At 40.1% G+C, this 19,127-nt stretch overlaps 1 protein-coding gene across 1 annotated transcript in view; it reads left to right on the top strand.

The window, feature by feature from the left end:
• sgsm1b (small G protein signaling modulator 1b) overlaps window positions 1-17,387 on the top strand; it is a 24,877-nt gene extending 7,490 nt beyond the window's left edge. Inside the window, exons 6-24 of the mRNA XM_080419890.1 lie at window positions 1,642-1,784; window positions 1,961-2,092; window positions 2,242-2,366; window positions 2,475-2,542; window positions 3,341-3,504; window positions 4,017-4,146; window positions 4,614-4,740; window positions 4,839-4,903; window positions 7,683-7,828; window positions 8,237-8,365; window positions 8,814-8,987; window positions 9,546-9,617; window positions 10,107-11,420; window positions 11,519-11,643; window positions 11,793-11,875; window positions 12,446-12,555; window positions 12,642-12,738; window positions 12,923-13,090; window positions 13,801-17,387. Of these exons, the coding sequence (XP_080276016.1) occupies window positions 1,642-1,784; window positions 1,961-2,092; window positions 2,242-2,366; window positions 2,475-2,542; window positions 3,341-3,504; window positions 4,017-4,146; window positions 4,614-4,740; window positions 4,839-4,903; window positions 7,683-7,828; window positions 8,237-8,365; window positions 8,814-8,987; window positions 9,546-9,617; window positions 10,107-11,420; window positions 11,519-11,643; window positions 11,793-11,875; window positions 12,446-12,555; window positions 12,642-12,738; window positions 12,923-13,090; window positions 13,801-13,889 (3,461 nt within the window). The 3' untranslated portion in view covers window positions 13,890-17,387. The remainder of the gene's footprint in view (window positions 1-1,641; window positions 1,785-1,960; window positions 2,093-2,241; window positions 2,367-2,474; window positions 2,543-3,340; window positions 3,505-4,016; window positions 4,147-4,613; window positions 4,741-4,838; window positions 4,904-7,682; window positions 7,829-8,236; window positions 8,366-8,813; window positions 8,988-9,545; window positions 9,618-10,106; window positions 11,421-11,518; window positions 11,644-11,792; window positions 11,876-12,445; window positions 12,556-12,641; window positions 12,739-12,922; window positions 13,091-13,800) is intronic.
• The last annotated feature ends 1,740 nt before the right edge of the window (window positions 17,388-19,127 follow it).

The raw sequence follows: 19,127 nt of genomic DNA, 5'->3' as shown, positions 1-19,127 counted from the left end.
GTTGATGTGGTAAAATCGGTATTTTTTGCCCATGCCAAAAGCCACCCAGATGTCAGCCAAAGGTTGAATCGTAACTAAATCATGGAACAAGCCTGCAAGGATCACGATGGCATAAGTGTCCACAGTACGCACAAGGATAGTTGTTGCTCCTTGCTCAAGTGCATGCCGTACATGAACCAGAATCCTGGTGTCTGCCTCCTCATGATTGCAACAGGTCGATTCAACCTTTGGCTGACATCTGGGTGGGCTTTTGGCATGTTCCTGACACAACATCTGCTTTCCACAGTAAGGGTAAGAAGTCAGCTTGGCATGCCTGGCAAGCCTATGATGATGTCACAGAGATACTTGTCAGTCTGGCCAAACATCCCTTCCAGCAGCTGAATGTTGAGAGTCAGCAATTCCAGAAGCTTGAGAGACTGACGGTTATCCTGTATGACAAATCCAGTCCTTTGAGCTCCATCAACCAGACTAGAAAAGAACTCTTCTGTCATGGGAATAGGTCAATGGAGAAACTGCCACCCACCCAAGATGCACTACTTCAGCATGTTAAGCGGGCAGTGTATCAAGCAGGCATCTGGGCGACCAGCCTACAAACAGAACAAGTTATTCCTTCCCCACATGAGTATGGATGGACCAAGGAATCTGAGGCATGGGTGCCAGTTTGGATGACAATTCCAGAAGTCTCCAAAGCATGCAGAGAGCTGATCAAATGCTCTTGTAAAGGGGATTGTTCCACCTGCAAATGTGGCAAATCAAATTTGGACTGTTCTCCACTTTGCAATTGCAAATGTTTGACTCACAAGACCATTTGTACTTAATTTGGCGCAAAAACAGTGACATTTGTAGAATTTGTTGCGCCCCCTATGGGTGGAAGTGAAATCGCATTGGCTCTACGTTTATTAATGGCCCCTCAATGATATGAATTTAGGACAAATAGGACGCTGTGTTTATGATTTGTGCCATTTTTTTCCAAACAGACCCTCCCACAAATTTCAGAAGCCAATCGTAGCCAATCCGAAGGGAATATGAAAATTCTGACTGATAAATCTTGATCACATGACCAAAGACAGAGGGTGTGCCCATTTGTGTGAGTTTTGGACAAAATATTTAGGAGTAGTAGCAAAATATGTGGTTTGAAGATAACGCAAAATGGCGGAAAATCTTGAAATCGGAAAAGAGGCGGGACCTATATGCAAAGTTGCGTCATGATCCAAGGAGTCCAGGGAAAAAATATTTTTGATGCTATGACCTACGGTTCAAGAGTTATAGGCCAAAAGGTGAATCGGCCTGTTTTTTTTAATGAAAATTGATAAGCCTAAATGTATGGAAAATATTCAAAATAAAGTTTGGTACCCAAGGCTAGAATCCATCAGTAGGTCCTAAAGAAGCCTCATGCAAAATTTGGCGCTATTATCAGCTTCGTATCGATAATGTAAAAAAATAGGGTTAATGTACTGGACTAATAGGCCCCCTTCTGGTTTCCCTCTACACTATATCTTAGCCGAAAACAGCCGATCTACAAGCGTTGTGAGCTTGTAGTTCTGCTAGATTTTCTGAATGTTAGCCCCAGAACATGAATGCTACAATTCAAGTGGTTTATTTCCAGTGACCATGTTTTGTTGAATTGTCATTATTTTACAGTTGGTCCTTGTGCTTTGGAGTACACAAAGGTTAAGACAGCAGACCATTTCTGGACAGACCCCTCTGCTGATGAGCTGGTTCAGCGACATCGCATCCACAGTGGCCACTGTCGCCAGGAATCCCCCTCCAGACGGCCTGCCCTGGTTAGTGCTTCTCAAACATTTTCATATCAAGGACCCACAAATTGATATATGTATTTGGCTGCGGATCCCCATTTGAAAAGATTTTGTGCCGGTGACCCCAAGGATTGAACACTGTGTTATACAGACTAGTGGTTGCAATGACAAATTCACTTTCATGTCATCTTGACTTGTTTCAGATCCAAAAGAGACAGTCCAGCGGCAGTATGGATGATCGGCCTGTGATGTGGGCGAGGGATTACGTCGAGTCCCTCCATCAAAACTCAAGAGCCACGTTGCTATTTGGCAAGAACAATGTCCTGGTACAGCCGGTATGTGTGTTTTATTTATTATAAATTATTTGATATAAAAAAATCAATATATGAAAATAAAATCGATCTATCTAGCTATGAAGACAGGTGTGTTTGCATAATTCGTAAACTGTTATTCTTTACTAGCAAGCTTTGTGTTTTGTCTTCAGAGAGATGACATAGAGGCTATGCCAGGCTACCTTTCTCTGCATCAAACTGCAGCTCTCATGACTTTGAAATGGACACCAAATCAGCTGATGAATGGCAATGTAGGAGAGTTAGACTCAGAGAAAAGGTCATTAAAATAAAATTAATTATACATAAACATATTTACATCCATATTTGACTTGATGATGTCTTTACATAATTCACTAGAATAATTCACATTATTTCTTTCGGATAGTGTTTATTGGGACTTTGCTATGACTATTCGTCTCGAGGAGATCGTCTATCTCCACTGTCATCAGCAAGGTGCAGTAACCTGTCTTCTGTTCTTTGGGGTGGTTTTTGGGTACCTCTTGATTACAGAAATACACTTACTTACTTACAGTAACTTTCTGATATGGCACTTTCATGATCTCCACTAGGTGGAGATCTTGCAATCGTGTATCTTGCAATCGTGTGTGTGTGTGTGTGTGTGTGTGTGTGTGTGTGTGTGTGTGTGTGTGTGTGTGTGTGTGTGTGTGTGTGTGTGTGTGTGTGTGTGTGTGTGTGTGTGTGTGTGTGTGTGTGTGTGTGTGTGTGTGTGTGTCTGTCTGTAGCCAATAAGCATCATATGTCTTGTGCATGCACAAAAAATCCTCATGTAATTTTGGAAATATATACTAACAGAGCAATCGTCCTTAGAGGCTATAGGATGGTTGTTCCAGCACTAGCTAATTGCAGCAGGCTATGGGATAAGCGTCCTGCCAGGCTATGGACTGCACACTAGCCAAATGCAATCATTGCAGCACCTAAAGTTTCTGAATTTATGGTAGTCGACTTTGTTTTACAATTTGTTATATTTGAAATAGACGACAAGACAACAGAGAGAGAGAGAGAGAGAGCACCCTCTAGTTTCACTTCACTTTGCCTCTTCCGGTGCTCTTTTTCTTTTAACATTTATTTATTTTACTTTGATCTTGTAAATAATAAAAATAAAAAAAACTCCTCCATTACATCCCAAGAATGGTACAAAGATCACATCAATCAATCACAACGCGTATTATTGTATGAATCTATATGTGAGACCACAATTAGAAGTTAATGATCTGTGTGTTTCTTCTGTAGTGGACAGTGGTGGAACAGTTGTTCTGGTGAGCCAAGATGGGATCCAGAGGCCTCCTCTGCGTTTCCCCAAAGGAGGCCACTTGCTCCAGTTTCTCACCTGTCTTGAGACTGGGCTGCTGCCGCATGGGCAGTTGGACCCTCCACTCTGGAGTCAGAGAGGAAAGGTCAGTGTTTAGTTTAACTTAGTTTAACTGTGAACTGTTTTATACTTTATTCAAGAAACAGCCGATCCACGAGGTCACAACGTGTCGCAGTGTGAGCTTGTCGATCAGCTAGTTTCAAAACATTTTGAAATGTCTTTAAATTTGGAATAAATCATCAAATCATCAAACATTTTCAACAGAAATCTTCTGTTTTAGGTCATAATTTTGGGGTTCTTAACATGAAAATATTTGAGAACCACTGATTTAAACTGACCATAGAATAGGTTTTCAGTACTTGAATGGACTAGACTTCATAACGTCAGCTGCAGAGATAGATTTAGCTGTGAACATTCTGATATTTCTCTTTTGTAGGGTGGATAATTGATTGCTGATTATCTTGTCTCGCATAACATTTAAATGGTTGTGACCTGAGGGCTAAAGTGATATAAGCGGGTCATTAAGGACTCAGTTTGTGTGTAATATTTACATTTATATATGACATAACACTGAATGCCCTTTCTCTCAATTTACAGGGGAAGGTTTTCCCTAAACTGCGGAACAGGAGTCCACAGGGATCATGTGATTCTGTATCAGATAAGGAGGAGGACGAGGCCACAGATTATGTTTTTCGTATCCTCTTTCCGGGCAATCCGATGGAGTTTGGTACGTCACTTTGACCTCCAGGCTGTTGATCTGTGCCATTCTAATGAGTCAAATATTGATTCTCCTGAAACTCATTAGTTCTACACAGAATTTCAGTAAGATTAGATGAATTGTGAGATACAGATATCATCGTTGTTGTGTGACTCTAATGTTAAATTGTCATGATTCCTCATCCTTCTCTTGTCTATCCAGTCCCTGTGTGTCCATTTCACAATAAGGAGACCTTGCATGGATTTATTAAGTTGTCTACCACACCTCCATCCTCTGGCTTGGTTTGTTGTTTTCCATGTTTGTTTTATTTTGTGTTAATTTTGTACAAATTACAAGTACTTATTATTTACACACAGACTCTTCTGCTGTGTTGGGTCTTGTTTTTAGTTGTCTTGTTGTTGTTAAGAATGACGATGATGGTGATGATACTAGTGACAATGAAGAGGTGACTAATGAAGGGTTGTCCTGGCGTGCAGTGGCTCCAGAACTGATGGACCAGGGAGTAAACATGTGGCACCCTACCCCCAGGAAGTCCTCCTGTTCTTCCTGCTCACAAAATGGATCATCCGATGGCTCTCTGCCTAATGGATGTAACCAAGACAGGCAAGTAATACATACATCCAGATATATCCGGATATGCAGGTATATACCCAGTTGTTTCTATTGTAGCTGAATGAATGTTTCTATGTTTTGTCAAGCAGGGCTCCCTTGAAGCTCCTTTGTGACACCATGAAATACCAGATCATTTCTCGCGCTTTCTATGGATGTGAGTATAATTGAATGAATAGGTTTGAATTATCTCTGATTTAATTTAAAATTAAAATGAATTTAATTTAATTGAAAAAGTTGGCGCTCAGGTGGTGCAGGGGTAAAGTTCCTGCCCACCACCATGGATTGGAGACTAGGGGGTTCAAATCCTCTGCGGTGCCTCCGGCTTTGTCAGACGCTCCAACAAACACAATTGGCAGTGTTCAAAGGTGTCACTGCACTAGCAACTCCCTATAGTAGGGGGCACTAAGTGAAAAATCGTTACGCGGCGGATAAAAGCATGAAATTTGATACAGATGTCCCTTGGGTCATCCTAAAACATCCTAGAAGGGGTGCCCAAAAAAATCTTAAACAGGAAGTGAGTTATGGACAAAATCCAAAATGGCCACCTAAACTGTTGACCGTTGACTCGAAAGACACCAAAAGAATCTCCAAAAAGCATAAAATGTGGCACACATGTCCCTTGGGTCATCCTAAGACATCCTAGAAGGGGTGCCCACAAAATTCTGAAACAGGAAGTGAGTTATTGACCAAATTGAAAATGGCCGCCTAGTGTTGTCGATTGACTCAAAAGACAACTAAAGAATCTCCAAAAAGTATAAAATGTGTCACACATGTCCCTTGGGTCATCCTAAGACATCCTAGAAGGGGTGCCCAAAAAAGTCTTCAACAGGAAGTGAGTTATTGACTAAATTGAAAATGGCCGCCTACAGTGTTGGCGATTGACTCAAAAAGCCTATAGAATCTCCAAAAAGCATACAATTTGGCACATAATGTCCCTTGGGTCATCCTAACACATCCTAGAAGGGGTGCCCAAAATAATCTGAAACAGGAAGTGAGTTATTGACTAAATTGAAAATGGCCGCCTACAGTGTTGAAAGATGATGCAAGATACCTAAAGAATCTCATAAAAGCATGAAATGTGGTACAAATGTCCCTTGGGTGATCTGAACGCATCCTACAAGGAGTGCCCAAAAAGGTTTTAAACAGCAAGTGACCGCCTAAAGCAGTTGACACAAAAGAAAACATAAAGGGACGTCATAAAAGTGTATAATTTGGTACGTACATTGAGTGCATCTTAATATATCCTAGAAGGGGTTATTTATTTGTTTGTTTGCTTGTTTATTAAACTTTTTAGGAAGGGACCATGTTGAAGAAATTCTAAATGGCTGTTTAAACAGTTGACCATGGCAGTCTGCATATTATGCAGACTCAATACGACAGGTTATGCAGTGCATAACCTGCCGTATTTTGTATTCTACCTTCTGTTTTTATTTCTACATCACTTATTTATTTTACTTTCTGCATTATTTTTTTATTGTACTCTTTGAATCTTCTTTATTTATCTAACTCTGCATATTTTTATTTATTTTACTCTGCATCTTATCTTACTCTGCATATTCTTATTTTACTCTCTGCATCTTATTTATTTTGCACTCTACATCTTCTTGCTTGTTTTACACTCTATCTTCTCATGTATTTTCTTCTTGATCATTACTGTTTTTTTGTGATTAGTGTTTAGTAACTACATTCATGTGTGCCATTTCGCAATTACCAGCACATTGGCATAATGCTCTGCAAGGTAACCCAGCATCCCGGCATCTACACTATCTCGAACAGAAGGGCTCAGCTTTGCAGCCACACTTGAGTTCTCTACAAACTTAAGCAGCCTCTGGCAAGAGTGTCCATAAAGGTGTCCACGAATCAGCGACTTTAATCCATCCATATTTGTCAGGAGATGGTAGAGATTGCATAGCTTTCAGGCTTCTGGACCAAATGCCAGATTGGCTGCTCGATTTGAATATTGTAGCAGTGCAGCCCGTGTGGGAGGAGTGTTTTCCATTGAGAGACTATTAAAACTTTTTTTGGCACCCCTTAGGATGCATTCAGATCACCCAAGGGACATTTGTACCAAATGTCATGCTTTTATGAGATTATTTTATGAGTGTCTTTTGCATCATCTGTCAACACTGTACACGGCCATTTTCAATTTAGTCAATAACTCACTTCCTGTTTCAGATCATTTCAGGCACCCCTTCTAGGATGTCTTAGGATGACCCAAGGGACATGTATGCCAAATTGTATGCTTTTATGAGATTCTTTAGTTGTCTTTTGAGTCAATCGACAACACTAGGCGGCCATTTTCAATTTAGTCAATAACTCACTTCCTGTTTGAGATTCCTTTGGGCACCCCTTCTAGGATGTCTTAGGATGACCCAAGGGACATATGTGCCAAATTGTATGCTTTTTGGAGATTCTTTTGGTGTCTTTTGAGTCAACGGTTCAACGGTTTAGGTGGCCATTTTGAATTTTGTCCATAACTCACTTCCTGTTTAAGATTTTTTTGGGCACCCCTTCTAGGATGTTTTAGGATGACCCAAGGGACATCTGTATCAAATTTCATGCTTTTATCCGCCGCGTAACGATTTGGCCATTTTTGGTGGTTAGTACCCCCTACTACTACAGGTTGGTCAGTCAGGGCACCTGTTGAGCAGGGAGAGGAACTGTATCGGATAACGCGTTCCTCCGTACGCATTACATCCTGGTGAAGCTCCTCAAGTCCTCATATAAAAAACAAAAAAACAAAGGCGGCTGTCAACCTCATGTGTACCGGAGGAGACACATGCTTGTCTACACCCTGCCACACGACCAACTGTAGGGGTTAGCGGTGATGGACTATACATGAGTGTGGGGAAAATTGGGAGAAAAAGAGGAACGGTTTGAGGAATAAAAATGTAATTGAAAAGTATGATTTTTTTTTTTTATTTGTTCTCTAGGGCTTGCATACTGCCGTCATCTGTCCACGGTTCGTACTCACCTCTCAGCTCTGGTCAACCCAAGTATAGTTGATGCTGATGTCCCACGTGACGCCCGGGGAGGACTCACTGTAGAGGTCTGGAGCAGTTTCCTCCAGGACTGCTCTGTAAGAAAGAAAACAGCACTGGCAAGCTAAAACGGTTTTATATTGCTTTATAAACAGTATATATTGTGGCAGAGCTTATATTTTGTCACAAAAATGCTTATTATATAATAGTATATACTTTTATTGTAAAATACTTATTTTAAGCTTATTTGTTTAATTCATAAGCTTTTTATTCTTATAAAATGTTCACATTGAGTAAACCAACCTTTGGTACAAATCAGTAAAAGTAATGTAGTAAGTAGAACAATCAATAGTAAAGGCAATTATAGCAATTTAAAATCAGTTAAGGGGGTGGATGGGTTATGGGCTGGAAACCATTGGAAACATAAAACACACCTTTAATTCAGAAGCTTTGATAAAATAAATAAGAAATGAAGTGAATAATAAAAATTGTCATATGCCTTTCAGAACTATGAAGAACATGAACTTCAGAGGCTGGTGTATTTTGGTGGTGTGGCTCCCTCACTACGCAAGGAAGTGTGGCCTTTCCTGCTAGGACACTACCACTTCACTATGACCGAGAAATGCAGGTTGGAGGTAGCGCATAATGAGTCATTTTAATTAATTTATACATTTGTAACTCTGAGAGTGTACAAAGGTAACCTAATGGGTCCAAGAGGCCCAATTTTTGGGTCAGACACAAAGAGTTCGAATCAATTTGATTAAAGTTGAGAACACTTAACTTATATGCAAAATAAATAAATAAATAGAAATAAACACAAAGAACCAGTTGCATCGCAACTGTGAGCTTGTAGAGCTGTTATTTTTTTTAAACAATTTCTCCTATAATGGCATGCCCAAAATAGGGAAGAAAGTGGTTAAAAATCAGGACACATCGGCGCAATGATTTCCAAAACCGGTGTCGTCCAAAAAGTTAAATAATGGCCGATATATTGATCTGGCTCTAATAATTATAGTTTGGATGTGATAAGATAGACTATACAAGTATGAGGATTGTGTGAATGGATGTAAACTTTGTCTTTAGGTTGATGAGCAGGTGCAGACCATCTATAATCAAACTATGAGGGAGTGGCAGGGCTGTGAGGCCATTGTTCGTCAAAGGGAGGGAGAGAAGCATGCTCAGGCCTTGGCCAGATGCTCCTCAGGGGCCAGTGTGGAAAAAGGAGCAGTGCAACAAGACTCCATCATCAGCACCGATGTAAGGGAATTAGCTGATGATCACAATATCCTACACATTTTTAGTACAACAAAATGAAACATCACTGAGTTAATATAGGTTATATTATATTGTCACTGTTGGGTGGAAACCTCTTATTTCCAGATTTAGTTTATTTATTTATTTTCGATCAATACTATTTCATTTGTCATACTTTACATCTCTCTGTGGATATTACAGATATTTAGAAACTGGAGCCATATCTTGTACTTTCAAAACCCTTACAAAATAACAAAATAGCATAAATATGTGCTAATCTGCTATTTTTGGATACAAACAAAATGACATGCCCAAAATAAGGATACATGTTGAAAGCGGTAAACTAATGAAAAGTAGTAGAGCTTATAACCCCATTAGATCCATTGGAACAGGTTTTTCTTTTTCTTTGTTCATTTCATGAAATGAACAGTTTTGGACATACCAGGTTCCCCCCTGACAGCAAGGATAGCCTATGTTTATATGCTGAGGAAGCAGCCTTAGTTTCATGTTGTCTCTGAATCCGTATTTTTCCTTTTTGTCGTGTGCCTTTTCCATCTCCAGTCCTCCTCTCAGATCAGCACCTCGGAGCATCACAACGTTTCCTCACACAGTGATACCAGCAGCAGCCCAAGGGTACTCCTCAATACTTTGGGATATTATTACATGATTGATGTTTACCCAGTTGAACCCGATAGCGTCCCAATTCTGGGGGCAACATTCGCCAAAAACAGAAGAAATTTGGTATAGAGGGGAATAAATAGTAGACCAATTACAGAGCCTACGTCGGTCAACTAAGTATCATTATACTAAGTACAGAGCAGTGGTTCTCAAACTGGGGTCTGGGGACTCCCAAGGGTCCTTGGGGAGTTACCAGACTCTAACTCTGAGAGTTACGGGTCCATTTGTTTCCACTTTGTACACTCTCAGAGTTAGGTTTTCATAGTATAGATTGTGGTCCCAGAGATACATGTAAGAAAGTGTATCAAATGGGGGTCTGTGGACTAATGCATATCAAACCGGGGGTCCTTGAGTGTTGAAGTGGTTAACTCTGTGTCATGTCAGTATTTATGGGAAACTAAAATATAATTATATATTCTCCACATTTCCTTGTTTGGTTTTTAGGTGTTTGGCTCAGTTGAGGAAGTGGATCAAATTGAGTCAGAGCCCAGGTCTGAGGAAGGGAAAGTACTGCCCCGTAGCCCAGTAAAGGATAGCCCAAATGGCACTCCACAACCCCCCGCTTGCAACCTATCTAGCCCAGGTCATTCAGACCAGCAACTGCGTTCAGAAAACAGCTTTCATTTATCCAATTCAGCCACTGGATCTACAATCACTCAGCAGTCAGAGATCCCTGAACAAAGCTTTAATGAAGAACTTAAGGGGGGGTCACAGCCAGCAAGTGGCCAGTTCACTCTCAGTGAATCAGGAAATGAAGATGTAAAACAGAAATTGTCCCAGGACAACGTAAAGACAGAGGAGGAAGCCGTGGTCTCAGACAGTGGAATGACTATCGAATCAGAGGTTTCGGGAGTTCAAGAAAGATTAGAATCTGGTCATTCTGACAGAGAAGGTGAAATATCTCTGAGGACAGCTGAATTGGAAGTTTCTACAAATGAGCTGGCCAGTGTATTGAATAATGAAGGCGACACAAACCTCCCCATGAAAGCAACACCAGATAACACTAATGTCCTGAGGCTAGAAACAGAGGTTCATAATGAATATTTCCAAGCGCCACTGCTTGGCCAAACGTTAACTTTTAAAGCAGACGACGACACAGATCTGGAATTGGAACCATTAAGTCTGCCTACAACAAAGGAAGACAAATGCCCTCAAACTGAGAAAGAACCCGATATGTCAGAAAAAGTCAAGTCTGAAACAATTCCTCCACAAATAACTGAGGCCTTTGTTACTGACACGGAAAGTACGGAATCTGAAGCAAAAGCCTCTGAATTGGTTGAAACCTGGAAAGACAAACCCGCCGAAATTACGTATGAGAAACCCGGTTTAAATTCACCTGTCAGACAAGTGCTGAATGCTCTCCAATCAGCATCGAGGGGAAGCATTTCCTTGTCATCTCATTCTAAACTGTCTCCAGACACAGCAGACTCAGATGACTCCCCTTCTGCTTTGGAAATGGAGGACATTCCCACAGGCATTATGACCTCCGAAGACAACAGAATGAGGCCTTTATTGGCAGGCCTTGCTGGCCCCTCTGTCTCCCTGGCCCTGAGAGGGAAGGCTGGATCCGAGGAGTTTATCCTGGATCACCATCTGGACACAGGCTCCAATACCAGCCCTGAGGGTACAGACGTAGGTCTCTCTGAAGAAGAGCCAGAGATGGACAGTCTCCTCCCTCGACCAGAGTCTGTAGAGGTGGGAACAGAAGCTGAACCGGAAGAAGGCTCTCATGATTCCTCTGGAGAGAGTACCTACTCTGTAAGTGTTAAAAAAAGGAATACATTAAACATATATCTTTTTACTGTCTTTCACTTGTTAACACATTGATGATTTGTCTTTTTTGTTTTGTTTTAAAGCAAGAACAGTTGGACCAATATTTACTCAACTTACATCGGATTGATAAGGATGTCAGACGATGTGACAGAACCTATTGCTATTTTACCCCTGCTAACCTGGAGAAGCTGCGTAACATCATGTGCAGGTGAATACATACGTTTCACTGTCTTAGGATTTCACTGAAGGAAGCAGTAACATTTTACATGCCTGTGACACTATGATTCTTCGTTTTGTTTCAAGCCAAATGTGTCATATAAAACAACACAGTGTCAAAAATCTCTTTAATGTCTACAGTTACGTGTGGCAGCATCTGGAAATTGGTTATGTCCAGGGCATGTGTGATCTGCTGGCTCCTCTACTTGTTATTCTGGATGATGGTCAGTGATCAGAGTAACATATTTGACTTGTTGCATGCCAATATGCAAATATTCAAAAACTATTGAATTGTTTAACCTCTTTCAACCTGGCCTTTAAAGATTTAAAGCGGCACTATGTAACTTTTTTCAATGAATAAAATGTAATGTTATCCAATCTGTATGATAGAGAGTATGTTAATACAATATAACGTATACAATTGGGGCGGTTGTATTTGGTCTCCCTGCTATTCTATTTAGACATTTAGATCCTGTGTCTAGGTGAGACATGACCTTTGACACCATCCTGTTTCCGGTTTGACACTAATTTTAACCCGAAGGTCAAGACTCAAGATTCAATTTATCCCCTGATCAAACAGGCAGGCTCTATTAGCACACTGTTAAAAAATATCAGCACTTGTGCAGGAGAAAAAAGTTAAGAAAAAAAAGAAAAAGAAAAAATAGCCAATCCACAAACTCACAATGCGTTGCATTGCAAAGCATTGTGAACTTGTCAATCGGCTATTTTTGTATGGCGAAGTACACTAGGATTAAGTGCTTAATAAGTTATATGCTATCTGTATGTGTTTTCAGAGGTCATGGCATTTAGCTGTTTCACTGAGCTAATGAAGAGGATGAATCATAACTTTCCTCATGGAGGCGCTATGGACTCACACTTTGCCAATATGCGCTCCCTTATCCAGGTATGACAAACAGCCATGGGCTCCCTGCCAATTGTGTGGAAGCACATTTCATCACAAAATGTCTTTGTATTTATCTTCCTTGACAGATCCTGGATTCTGAGTTATTTGAACTGATGCAACAGAATGGAGACTACACCCACTTCTACTTCTGTTACCGCTGGTTTCTGCTGGATTTTAAAAGAGGTGATCGGATATGCAGAGCTCATAATATTTTGAATGAATTTTATGAAGAGTTTATATCCTACCCACAAATTCCAATTATGGGCATTTGATATTGTTTCCCCTTATTTATGTAATGTAGCTGAGTTAGCCACTGTAAAGAACATGTCATAATTTGTGATATTTTTTTCTTGTTTTTCCCCAACAGAGATGGTCTATGATGATGTGTTTTCTGTGTGGGAGACCATTTGGGCAGCCAAACATACCTCCTCTGATCACTTTGTGCTCTTCATTGCTCTGGCACTGGTTGAGCTGTACAGAGACATCATCTTAGAGAATAATATGGACTTCACTGACATTATTAAGTTCTTCAATGGTAAGACCATGAATTTCAGTGCTGCAATATTTAGGAGAGAGAACAGCATACGAGTAATTCCTAGACTTGATTATCTTATAATCACTGAAAACCGTGTAAAACCATCACTATTTATCAGTGGTGACTAAGTAACTAAGTACATTTACTCAAGTACTGTACTTAAGTACAATTTTGAGGTACTTTTACTTTACTGGAGTATTTATGATTTTCAGTACTTTTACTTCTACTCCACTACATCTCAAATCAGTCAAATATTGTACTTGTAATCCACTACAATTATTTGAAAACTTTAGTAGTACTAGTTACTTTGTAGATTTTTATTATTATTACAAAACACACTAGCCACTTCAGTTCAGCCCTATATATATTTCAGCCATTTGAAAATAGCAGATCTACAAGCTCAGAATGCGTCGCATCGTGACACATTGTGAGCTTGTAGATCGGCTATTTTGAAAATATTTTTAATACATTTTGAACTTGTGAAATGTGACATTCTGCACAATGAGTACTTTTACTTTTGGTACTTTAAGTATATTTTGATGCCGATATTTTTGTACTTTTACTCAAGAACATTTTGAATACAGAGTACTTTTGCGTTGCAGTATTGATACTTTCACTTAAGTAAAACATTTTAGTACTTTTTCCACCACTGTTATACTATTTATGAAGTAATTTCACTCTGTGGAGTTCCTTTTGATTTCTCTTCTCAGAAATGGCTGAACATCACAACGTCCCACAAGTTCTGACGTTGGCTCGAGATTTGGCCCTCAAGGTGCAGACACTAATCGAAAACAAGTGATCCTGCATGCAGCTGTTGCATTACCGTTCATTCTATATGGTAATATTGACAAAGGTACTGACACAACCACATGATATTGATGTATTCTACAAGAAACTAAAATGAAGTAACAGTTAAGTACTGAAGACTGTATTGGCATTAAAACGAATCAACTGTTCATTATACAATAGTTTCTAAATGCTCCCTCCTATTTTCCGGTAATACAATTATCAACAGTAAAATTAATTATAAGTATTATTGTTCACATAGTGAATGTCCCCTTGTAAAACTGCTTCAGGATGTTATTTATTTTTGCCTTAAATTTTGCTATTTTTTCAGGGATACAATTATAACCAAATGACTTTGTGTATTGCTGTACAAGCCTATTTTTGTTAGAATTATAAGTATCATAGTTCATGCATATTCTTGATGCACTTGGACACATTGTCAGCAGGGACAGATTAAGACTTGCGGAGGCCCTTGGGCCAATGATCTTTTAGCCCACATGTTTGAGCATTAAACTATATACATTTAGTAAATTGTCGATGGGCCTTGCGGCACAGGGCCCCCTGCTAATCAAGGGCCCCTGGTCCATAATCCGTCCCTGATTGTCAGCGATGTTATCTGGCGTCAGTGGCTGTGTCAAGTGTTGCAACATCACACTCCCCCCGACCGCTTGACACATTTCTGGTCAATCAATTCTTTATCCAATTAACTTTAGACATATTGTGTTGCTGTCCAGGGCAACTTACAAAGAGGGATCAGCAACTTACAAAGAGTGACCAGCAAACTCCCTGCAGCCCTCCTTCAAATATTCCATCACTGAGGGGTCCCCAGCTACATTATTGATAATTAGGAACCCTGTGGCCTATGCATTAGGCCACAGGGTCCGTGGCCTAATGCATATCAAAGTAAGGGTCCTTGAAATTAAAAACTTTGAGAATCACTGTATGTATTAGACACACATTGCTCACACTGTCCTGTGCACCTGCCCAACAAGTCCTCATGCCTGGCCTTTCTGCTGTCATTGGTTTATTTGATCCAATACTCCTGGAGAATGGCCAGCTCAAGTATAAATCACTGGTGTGATGCTTCTGACTGTAGCAAAATGTCTGATCACTGCAATGATTTATGGAAAATTCAGCTTCAGCTGTTAGGTTTGCACTTAATTAACCAGGGAGCAAACTCTGACTGCACACTGCAGCAGCATGCAGCAATTGGTCGTTGCACAAACATGCACTTCCATCACCTACAGTATAGTGCTTTCATGGGTAACCAATTCACGGTCTGCCCCATTTTTTGAGCGGCCCGCTCGGCCCCAGCGGTGGACCACTCTCCCCACCGGTGCGGAACGCTCGCCCAGAACACTCGCCCCGGCTGGTGCAGAACGCTAGCCCTGCTTGGTGAGAACAGACTACAGCTCCTAACAAGAAATAGTTCGCAAAAACTGTTACAACGACGGAAAGTGGCGAAGTCCAGAATTGTAGATCAAATGTTCATAAAATAGCGCTAGCGTGGCAGACCTTATTTAACCTGTTTTCTAAGCTGAATTGTCACTGTAAGAATTCCGTGTCAAATATTAGCTAACATCACTGTCATCTTTCTTTGACACTGACCAAGGAGATTATCGTGAAAACATTGAATGCTTCTTGAGTTTTCTTCTTTGGGAATTTAAGCACAGTAGTTGGAGTAGATTTGTGGTCTATTGGTACAAACATTTGGGAGGTATTTCTTGTATACCTTATAGAGCACTGTGGAGTACTCATCATTACTGATGTTTTGATGTATTTTTATGGATTTGTGAGCCTAGTCCGTGCTTTGTTGTTGCTTCAACAAATCCTGATATATTCTAGTTGGACTGGAGCCTGTCTTTCTTTTTTCTGCCTGGTGGCCTCTAAAATTGTATCATTTTGAAGCCAATGCCACAATGACTTCCATTATCCGGTGGACATATTCCAGGCCTCCTTCAGTGACTCAGCAGGGAAGGCTCTATGGCCTCCTATCATTTTCTCCCTCTCCAAGTAGTTTGTCATTGTGTGACTGGCATTTTCTTATATACTTCTTCGTATGACAAATCTTTGAAAATGTGGCCAAAATAGGGATGCCATGGTTACTGTGGTTAAAATATAACATTTTATTAAAGTTTTAAATGAGTGATATTATCAAAAATATCAGACAAGTCTACATTTCCCCAAAGGAATTCATGTATTTAATACAGTCTGACCAGAAGCAGGGATAAAACACATCCCCACCGATGATAAAAAACGAAAATTAAGGACCAGAAGGGGTTGGGGTGGGGGATAGAGGGGTCATAAAAAGCAGAAGCGAGTCCCCCCCCCTCCCCAGCAAATTGAACCCTGCCATCCATGCAGGTTCTTGTGCAACCTGCTAGGCAGTCCACACTTGTCTGCATCCCATTACGAATTACAATGAATTGTTTCCTGCATGGATTGTTTTCCCACACAACCTTGGAATTGTGTTATTCCCAGAAGCCAAGATTATACTCCTGGATGGGACGTTTGGTTTATCTAGCTGGCCATAGTACCAATGATGGCGTTACTCTCTCAAGGCGCTTTACAGACAGGCCTCTTGATGCAAGTCATTGCAGGCCTTGGGAGGTCAAAGAATAGGCTGGGGAGATTATATGGGCATTGCATTGAATCTTCAAAGACTCAACATTATCAAGCGGGATCCTATACAACAAGGTAATGTAGTCTTTGTAATATATGGGTAGAGACGAGGCCGGTGTCTTGGAACTAGAGGGTCTCCGGTTCACCCCCAGACCTGCCCATTCTATGTATCGAAGTGTCCCTGACTCCCTGAGCATGACACTTAACCCCATAACTGCTCCCTGGGCGCTGTATTAATAGTGTCCACTGATCCTAATAGTTAGGATGGATAAATACAGGACAAATTTCTGCAAATGTACAGTGACAACAAAATACCCCATGGAGTGGGTACCAAATGATAATTATGTTTCAACATATACCAAAATGGCCAAAAATGCATTTTAGAGGAAATATATGTGAGAAGATATTGTCTGGGTGGTCAGAATATAGCAAATATATATTTGGAAGATTTATATTTTGGTCAGTGGTTGTATATTTTGAAACATACATATATATTTTTAGTGTGGGATTTCACAGACTGGGAAGGTGCCAGTGTCACAAGATCTATCAACCCTTCATTTTGTTTAGATGGGACCATTTACCGTAACAACATATCCAGCATACATATTAAGTTTGGTTCACCGTGGCATAAATTCCTGTGTTTTTGTATCAGTCCCTACATGTGTCTCCACCTTATCTTCTGAAACCTGTTTGTGTATTGCTGATCGTGATGTATTTGTGGTCAACAGACGTAAAGTATACACAATGTTAACGAATTAAAAAATAAATAATAATAGGTTGTTACATATTTATGAAATTGCAATATGAAATGCACATGGGCTTTATTTGATTATAAGGGACAGAGCAGGTGAAAATGAGCCAACTTAAATAAATCTATTTTTATTTTTTCAATGTCTTCTTAAATTGTCAAATAACTGTTATTAATTTACTGTGTATTAAACAATATATTTTGTAGTCCATGTGTTGTGTATAGTTTTATTTGAGAAAATAGATTCAGATTAATAAATTGGACATGCACGCATACATTCATACATACTGTCTTATCATTGCATTTTTTAATGTTAGCTAAACCAAAAGCTAGAAGAAATGTGGGATTGGAACATGGAAGCCTTTAACAGCCAAACATTATAAACTCATCATTACCCCAGAGAGAGCTACCTGTATACCGCATGGGAAAACATGGGACGAATACCTTTAGATAAACTTAACTAGCAGTTCAGCAAGAAGGCAACACAGCCATATGCTATATCTGCCTTTCTTCTTTTTAGGAAACGTGAGCAAAACAGTCTAAAACAGGGCAGCAGACACAATGATTGTCTGTACCATCACCATTTTATGACATAGTACTAAAGACAGTTCTTAATATTGTTTATATTTTTTCTCCTTTACTGCATCTTCAGGAAAGGTCTTGTCCCACTGGTGACACCCCTCATTCTACCACACATTCCAGTTAGTTTACAATAATCTCTTACTTCAACTTGCAATCATGCAATGTCAAGTTGACAAGTCTTGTACTCATAGTATCAGAGACAACGTCTGCACAAATAAAGGTTGCTTTAGATCCCAGGATGGCCAGGAGAGGGCAGCTATCATCTGTTAACAGTTGAAACGCTTTCATGAATTTCTTCCAACCAAATAATCATGGCTATATTTTTTATCTAAGCAGGTTTCACCTTCTTCTCATTATCATAGTGTGCCATCTTGAAAATAATAATCTCAACAATGTCATGAGTGTCAAACATCAGTAATTCAATTATCCTTGACCAGATCAGAATGTTTGTAAACAAATGGGCATTTAGGCCTATGGGTGGCAGTCTTTGGATATTTACACAGTATAAAATAAAGTGTCCAAAACATTAGCTATGTCTAGTTTGTCAACCTGTGGATGTATAGATCTCCCTGCACCTCTGGCAGACTGGACTCATACAGCACTTATCCTGGGCAGGGCACAAAATCGTATCAATTTGGGGGTCCTTGATGTCACCATGTGACGCATTGTGTAGATTGGCTATTTATTTATTTTTTCCTTTTAACAAATCTTCTCTTAAGGAGGTCCCTGGCACAAAATCATATCAATTTGGGGGTCCTTGACATGACAATAGTTTAGTAGAACCACTGCTGTAGCCATCCTGTGACAGTGGAGGACAGGTCAATGCAGGTCTGTGCAGTTAGCAGGCTCCTTCTAACACTCCATCCTGCCTGGCCAGGTTATTCATATGCATCCTTACTTTGTTCACTTCCTCTTTCAAGAGTTTTTCAGTTTTGATAAAGTCTCTTGCGCAGGTGCTTCCTCACTCCTGCTCAAGTGTTTCCTGAAGTAGAACATCTTGAGCACTGCAGAGCAAAGGAGACACAGTGTTGTGTCTCGCAGTATATGCAGGCCTCCAGACAAAATGCCCACACCTTTCACTTGATAGTATATTTTCAAAGAGAATTACCAGAAGCAGGCACATCTAAACCACCTGTGTTTGTTTAATATGTTCTGCACTGGAGAATGTTAATTATACAATTATTTTATTCAGCTCAGTAGTTTTGCACTACAGCTTCTTATTCTACAATTTTCAGTCTGAGCACAAGCCACAAGCTATTCTTGCTGGTAGTTTAGTTTTATTATTTCGGAATAAATCCA

This window comes from Gymnoscopelus braueri (genome assembly GCF_963280865.1).
Source record: "Gymnoscopelus braueri genome assembly, chromosome: 22".
Classification (NCBI taxonomy): Eukaryota; Metazoa; Chordata; class Actinopteri; order Myctophiformes; family Myctophidae; genus Gymnoscopelus; species Gymnoscopelus braueri.
This window is presented reverse-complemented; position numbering and strand designations above follow the sequence as displayed.